The 8,044-nt window shown below is 40.3% G+C and overlaps 1 protein-coding gene across 1 annotated transcript; it reads left to right on the forward strand.

The window, feature by feature from the left end:
* The first annotated feature begins 1,327 nt into the window (after nt 1–1,327).
* Nucleotides 1,328–4,025, forward strand: LOC115271785 (olfactory receptor 9I1-like). Its single transcript, XM_029914736.1, is given in 2 exon segments — nt 1,328–2,243; nt 3,876–4,025. Coding segments are annotated over 2 exon segments (945 nt in total). The 3' UTR covers nt 3,905–4,025.
* The last annotated feature ends 4,019 nt before the right edge of the window (nt 4,026–8,044 follow it).

Consider the following 8,044-nt stretch of genomic DNA (forward strand, 5'->3'; position numbering starts at 1 on the left):
TCCCTGATACTTTGTGTCTGAAACACTGGGACTAAGTTTTTACCTTTTGAGTGCTCAGAATTCCAGGGATCAAAACTGACAGACCACCCCAAAATGTTCTGTGGAATTCTATGGCTAATGAGAACCCATAGTTCACAAACAAGTCTTCTTTAACCTGACTCCAACCAGCCTCCCAGTGAGTCTTGGAATCTAATGGAGTAGCCTCCATCCCTACCCCCAGAGGGTGGAGCCTGGAGCAATCAGTAGCTGATAGAAGAACTCATTCCACTGATAGAAAGTGAAAAATCAGCCTGATTTCTGTAGAAAACTGGTTCTACCAAACACTATAAACCCCATAACTCTGGACTACAGAAGTTACAAATTAAAGTTGAAGGCTAAGAAGGACCAGTGTAGGACTCTAAAACAAGAAGTACCCTGGAGTTACAACACCATGGTTTAAAGCCTGGCGTTTCCACTTGTAATTTGTTCTTTGACAAGCCATTTTAACTTTCTGAGCCTTGGCTAACACATTTCAAGAGTGAAACCTATAATGCTTATTCCATGATTATTGAGAAGAATCGCTAAGTTAATGTGGAAAGGAAATGTCCCACACAAACAAGGGCTCCATAAATCTAATGTTCGCCACAAAATCACTTTCTTTCTTGGACCCTTGCAAAAGAAACCCAAAACAGATGGTGACCTGGTTCACAGAAGAGCAGAGGTAGATTATGAAAGCACTCTCAAGGAATTAACTGGAAATATTTGACTTGGAGATGAGATCAAATAAAAGTGATCATTAACACTGTTTTGGGAGAAAGGGAATTTACTCCACATAATATCAATGGTAGAATATGTCAACCTGTAGAAAATATAGAAAAAAACGTGACATTCCCAACAGGAAGACTTTTCCAAAGACAGGGGTCCCCCAGAAGTCCCCACCAAAGAAGGAGTTAGCATAAGGCCCTGCATCTGACAACTCAGGAGGGCACAGCCTAAAAGACCCTCTGAAGGCTGGTGTATGCCAGGGCTACATAACAATTTGTTAGGAATGTTCTACAATAGAGAGACTCTACAATGGTCCCTTCCAGTCTTGATAGTCTAAGGTTCTCTGGTCTTAAATATAACAAGCAAGAAAATTTGAAGAAGTACTTATCCAAGGTCCAATTTCAGGAAGGGTGCAGAAATAAGTTAGATGTGGATTCTTAAGGTCGTAAATATTTTCTTCTCTCTCTGAGCAGAGAATCCTGAGATATTCACCTAACATCTGACACAGAAGAAAGCAAAGGCCTTCAGTTCTGGAATCTCTGACTCCATTCTCCTCTTCAGGCCACCTACTTACATCGAGGCTATGGTCCCCGAAAATCTTACTGCCATGACAGAATTAATTCTTGTGGGCTTCACAGATCTCCCTGAACTCGTGGTTCCTCTCTTCCTGATGTTTCTCATTTTCTACATCATCACCCTTCTGGGGAATGTGGGGATGATTGTGCTGATCCAAGTGGATGTCCAGCTCCACACACCCATGTACTTCTTCCTGAGCCACCTTGCCCTGCTGGATGCCTGCTATGCCTCAGCCATCACTCCTCAGATCCTGGCCACAGTGGCCACAGGCAAGAAGGTCATCTCCTATGGCCAATGTGCGACCCAGTTCTTTTTCTTCACCCTCTGTGCAGGCACAGAGTGTTTCCTGCTGGCAGTGATGGCCTATGACCGCTTGGTTGCCATTAGCAACCCATTGTGCTATAACCTTGCTTTGACTCCAGGCACCTGCAGGAGATTGTTGGCTGCAGCCTATGTCTGTGGGGTGTCAGGGGCCATCCTGCGTACCACATGCACCTTCACCCTCTCCTTCTGTGACCACAAGCAGATCAACTTCTTCTTCTGTGACCTCCCGCCCCTGCTGAAACTTGCCTGCAACAGCATGACACAAAGTGCAACTGTCATCCTCTTTTTTGCCAAGCTCATGTTCCTGGCCAATGTTATGATCATCCTGGTCTCCTATATGCTCATAATCAGAGCCATTCTGAGGGTGAAATCTGCTGGTGGATGAGCCAAGACCTTCTCCACCTGCACCTCCCACCTCACCACGGTCGTCCTCTTCTTCGGGACACTTGCCTTCATGTACCAGAGAAGTCAATCAGACCAGTCCCCAGAGGAGGACAAGGTCGTGTCTGTCTTTTTCACCGTGGTCATCCCTATGCTGAACCCCTTGATCTACAGTCTGAGGAACAAAGACGTAAAGGCTGCATTCAGAAAACTCATTGGTAAAATCCAGTTCCCAAAGAATGTAGCTTTGGGTGAGAGTCATTCATCCTGACCCATTTTCTCCCCACAGCTTCACAGTCGGATAAGTATCAACACCATGCAGTGCTTGCCCTCGAGAATGGCAGTTTTCAGTAGCACTCAGGAAGGAGGCAAAAACTACCACCTTTTTTTTAAATTTAGTTTGAGCAAAACCACAAGGTTAGTTAGATTTACTTAGAATGACTCCCTCTACCTCTCTTTTCTTGCCTTCTCTCTCTTTAGCCCACCCCCAAATTCTCAGGGTTCTAAGGCTACTCTCTGATATTACAGAGCAAAAAGTTAACACAGTCATAAGTGAACCGACTGCCACATCCAAGCCGTTATCTTCAACTCAACCACACTAAAGTTCCCCAGTTGCCCTTTCTTTATCCTGCCATCTCCATGCTCCCTAATACTGACTTTTACTCTCTGTGGAAGACTATAGCTGGGAATCATACTAATAGGAAGAGAATTAGCAATTTTGCTTTTCTTTTATGGTATGGAGAACCTGCAAACTCATTATGAGAAAATTAATGAAAATACTCTGAACCCAATAGAATTTCCCATTGGTACAGATTAGAAGAGTAAAAGGGAGGGTGCTCCCTTTGACTAATCCCCACTTATGTCTTCCCAAATGGTGCCCAGTATCTCCAGGACTCTACTATCTACCTTCCAAGTGGCAATTCTCTACATTCTGGATCACTGATTCTTTTGTTTCTCTTCCTCCTAAACTCAGCACCTGACTCATGACAGTCACTGCTCTCAAAACACTCATTCCCAGGCTGCAAAGTGAGCAATGGTAGACCTACAGCAAAAAGTCTTAAATGGATTTACCTTGTCGGGTAATGTCTTACTCTCTTGGAACATCAGTTTCCTCTAATCAAAAAAATTTTTTTAATAGATCAATACTTCCTATTTGAAAGAATTGTTGAGAGGATATTTAAAGAAGATGATGAAAATCAATATAGAGGTTTGATTTAGTCAGAAGAGGCTGGGTTTGCTGTGGCAACAATCAAATCTCAAATTGTTCATAATAATTTTCCCAAGCAAATGGGTGGGGGCGGTGCTCTGCTGCACTTAGTCACTCAGAGACTCCAGCTTAAGGAGCCTCCCTCCCCATTTTGTAGCTATACTTTTGAGAATGGAAATGCACAGTGGATAAAAGACTACTACAGGATCAGAATGGACCTTTGGTCCCACAGCCCACTGGTTAGAAGGAGTCACACAGTCTTGCCTCACTAGAAGGATGCCATTAAAAGTGAAAATGCAACATATGCTAAGCAATATTGACTCTGCCTCCCTTGCAGATGCAATTATCAGCATTCTACAAAATCATGAGTAATCAGATTACTTTTTGATTGTTCAGATTATTTTCTACAAACCACCTCACCCATATTTAGGGAAAGAGGTCCACTCTTTCACCTGCCACCTGGCCAAGTGTCATTATAACCCCCATGGGCTTTTCAACCAAACTCAATTCATCAGAGTACTTTGGGAATATTATTAGTGAAATTAGAAGGGGCCTAAAATACTCTACTAACTGAACCCCAAAATGATACATAAAATAGTGTCTCCGGAGTAAAACTAAAAGATATGTAACTTGTGTTTTGTAGAAGGCCTTGACTCCGGCCACATGAACTAGAGGGATAGAGGACAGAAAAAGAAGAAGGATGAGAGAGGGAAGAAGAACCCGAATCCAGGTTGACTGGTCCATTTTTCAAGCACAACATACCCAAATAGGAGTCTTGATCCTCCACCCCTAAAACTTACTCCTCCCCAGTCTTATCTGGTCTCACCTGAAGAACACAGTTGTCCAGGAAAAATAATTATAATCATTATCCTCATTTTCTTTTTCCTCTCATTGTCTCATATCCCACCCATCACCAAATTCTAACAGCTCTCACCTAAAAAGAACTCTGATCTGATTTATGCAGGCATCAGTGACCAGTGTGCCAGAGAAAGTTCCCAGCATCCTGTGTCGGTGCTGTGCTTGGGACAACACCTTTGCAGACTTTTAGTGTGTAAGCATCTCTTCTTGGTTTGAAATGACTTTACTTCTCTAGCCTTCCTGCTAATTCTATGAGCTACCCATTATCATTTAAATAAATTCCTTTTCTAATTAAGTCAGACAATCTATGCCTGTTGCTTACAACTAAGAAATCTTATTGATACAGAAATCAGCAGCAGGATTGTTAGAGGCAAGAAACCATTGGAAACATTGAGGAATCAAGTGGTATTCCTAGCTACGTTGAGTCTATGGCCAAAAAATTATACTATATATATATATATATATATATATATATATATATATATATATATATATACACACACACACACACACACACACACACATATATACATGGAATTGGGTCAGGTAAATATGGAGGCTGAAAAGTGCCACCATCTGCAGTCAGCAAGCTGGAGACCTAGGAAAGCTGAGGGTATAAGTCCCAGTCTGAGTTCCAGTTCGAAGGCAGAAAGAAACCTATATCTGAACTCAATGATGGTCAGGCAGGGAGAGGGACTTCTTCCATATTGAGCCTTTTGTTCTATTCAGGTCTTCAACAGATTGGATGAGACCTAACCATATTGAGGACGAAAATCTGCCTTATTCATCTACCAATTCAAATGTTATCTCATCCAAAAACACTCTCACAGACACACCCAGAATAGCATTTAACCAAATCATCTGGGTACAGCATGGCCTAGTCAAGACAACATATAAAACTAATCATCACAATCTTGCCTGAGTCAGACTGAAACAGTGAGAATCTATCCAGTATTATGATACAGGATACATACTGATATTCCTTCCTCCCATAGCTCAGAACAGTGAAACAATAGCAGATTATGATCCTGTAATATGATGGCTAGTAGAGGCAAAACTTTGAGAAGTATGAGGTCTCTTTCACAGAATGTGTGATAAGTAAGGCATGAGTAATTCAAGACTGTGTGGTGGGTGGATGCTTCTAAAGACACTGGATAGCTTAAGGAAATTGAATGGCATGGTATATCCTAAAGTCTTTGTCAAAACACAGAATAAAAATTAGGGACTATAAATTATTATTCTTTTAAAAATATTTTACTCTTTCAGCATTAGGGCTGATAATGGAAAAGTAGCCTAATATTTAAGCTGTGGGATGCCAAATTATACTGACATTTAAATTACTACCCCTTGTCCAGAACTGAGTTTCTTATTCACCTTGGCTTAAAGCTGTGGCACTTATTGAAAAAGAAGGAGAGGGGCACCTGGGTTGCTCAGTCGGTTAAGCATCTGACTTTGGCGCAGGCCATGATTTCGCAGTTTGTGTGTGTAAGCCCCACATCGGGCTCTGTGCCGACAGCTCAGAGCCTGGAGCCTGTTTCAGATTCTGTGTCTCCCTCTCTCTCTACCCTTCACCTACTCATACTCTGTGTGTGTGTGTGTGTGTGTGTGTGTGTGTGTGTGTGTGTGTGTGAAAAATAAATAAACATTAAAAAAAACTTTTTTAAAGAATGAGAAAGAGAGATACTGGAAAATCCTAGCAGCCCACTGGAATGGCAACATAAGGGAAAATCTGGATGGCTCTGAGTCCCTCCAACCTCACTCCCCACTGAGCTGTCTTGCTGGCTCAGACACTATTTCCTTCACTCCCTAATGAAGCTTCCTGCCTTGCATAAAGACTTGGTCACAGCCTTGCTGCTCCCTGCTACCCTGCAAGGCAATGCTGATTCTCTTCCTGCCCTAATGCTACCAATCCTCATTCTCTCCAGATCTATCAGTGGAGTTTTATTAGGGTAAGATACAAATATGCCAAGATAGGTCAACTGCAAATTGAAACCAAAAGAATTATTACACATGAAATAATTTAAAAGGCTCTATGAAGTTATAACAGCAACGCTTTAAGTTTCTAAATGAAAGATTAAAGAGCTTAGCTTTAAATTGAGCTAAATTCATTGGCAAGGGCCATAATAGCAAGACCTTTTTGAACCAGTAGAAAAGAACAGCACATAATTATGGTTCTTTCTGTCATTTACCTTACAGAATATCTACAGCATGCCATCTGCAAAGTCCAACACACAATTAAAAAGGTACTAGAAGGGCGCCTGGGAGGCTCAGTCGGTTAAAGCGTCCGACTTCAACTCAGGTCACGATTTCACAGTTTGTGGATTCAAGCCTCGCATTGGGTTCTGTGCTGACAGCTCAGAGCCTGAAGCCTGCTTCAGACTCTGTGTCTCCTTCTCTCTCTGCCCCTCCCCCACTCATGCTCTGTTTCTCTCTGTATCAATAATAAGTAAACATTATAAAAATTGTTTAAAAAGGTACTAGACACGAAAAAGGCAGTGACTGTGGCTGGAAACTGAAAGAAAAATTCACAAAGATGCATGATGGTTCAGATGTTAGAATTAAAGGCCTTTATAGTAACTGCTGTATATGTTAAAGAATTTAGAAGAAAAAGATTAAAGCATGAACATACGGGGAATTAAGTCAAGGAACAAAAAGAATCTAACAGAATACAAGTTCTAGATCTACATGACACAGTATCTGAAATGGAGCAGATTGGATACAACAAAATAAAGAATAAACAGCAATATAAGTCAACAAAAATGGTCCAAACTGAAGTAGACAGTCCAAAAAATATTTAAAAATCAAAAACTGAATGAGCCATCTGGGAAAATGGCTATTGGTCCAGAATACATGTAATTGGAGTAACATATAAAGGCGAAGAGGAAAGTGACAAAAGAAATGTTTGAGTGGAAGACATCTTTGAAATGCTAAAAAATAAATAAGTAAATAAATAAATAAATAAATAATAACCCAGAATTCTATACCCAGTGAAAATAGCATTCAATAGTGAAGAACTAACTATTCGACTAAATAGACATTTTCAGATAAATTAAAGCTGAGAGAAAATGTTTGCAGCAGGCATAAACTATATGAACATGATATAAAATATAAATTGGACATAAAGAAATAATAGAAATATTAAGATAAAAATGTAAAAGAAACAGTGCCAAATGAATGGCTGAGTCCATAGGAAGGAAAAAAAACACCATACAAGGTGAATATATGTGAACATAAAGGACCAGTTTTTCAAATTTTTAAAGAAATTATTGACTGCTTAAAATAACAATGTATGTTACAGTTCATTACACAGACAAAAACAAAATAGATGACAGTAATAACACAAACGAAGGGAATAAATGGAATTACACTACTATAAGCTTTTTACATTGAAAGTGAAACAGTATAAAATTAGCTCAAGCTAGATTATAATAAATTAAGGGGCACCTGGGTGGCTCAATTGCCTAAGCATCTGACTCTTGGCTCTGGCTCAGATCATGTTATCATAGTTTGTGAGTTCAAGCCCCACATCAGGCTCTGTGCTGACAGCATGGAGTCTCCTTGGGATTCTCTCTCTCTCTCTGACCCTCCCCTGCTTGCTTGCTCTCTCTCTCTCAAAATAAGTAAATAAACTTTAAAAAATTCAAGATTGTAATAAATTAAGGGTGTATATCATTATTATTAGAGCAACCACTACGTGATGGAATAAATAGCTATAAATTCTCTTCCATGGGACAGTTGGAATCTATTTCTTGAATCAGTTCCGGTCTTTGACCCACTTTGGTCAATAGATTATAGCCGAGTGATGTTGCAGGAGTTCTAAACCTCAATAAAGCTGGTTTTTAAAAAAATCTAGAGTTGTTCTCTTTTCTCAGATTTTCTGGAAGAGTGTGTGTAGAACCAGTATTCTCTCTCTCTCTCTCTCTCTCTCTATATATATATATATATATATATATA

The sequence above is a fragment of the Suricata suricatta genome, chromosome 11, assembly GCF_006229205.1.
Source record: "Suricata suricatta isolate VVHF042 chromosome 11, meerkat_22Aug2017_6uvM2_HiC, whole genome shotgun sequence".
NCBI classification, from domain to species: domain Eukaryota; kingdom Metazoa; phylum Chordata; class Mammalia; order Carnivora; family Herpestidae; genus Suricata; species Suricata suricatta.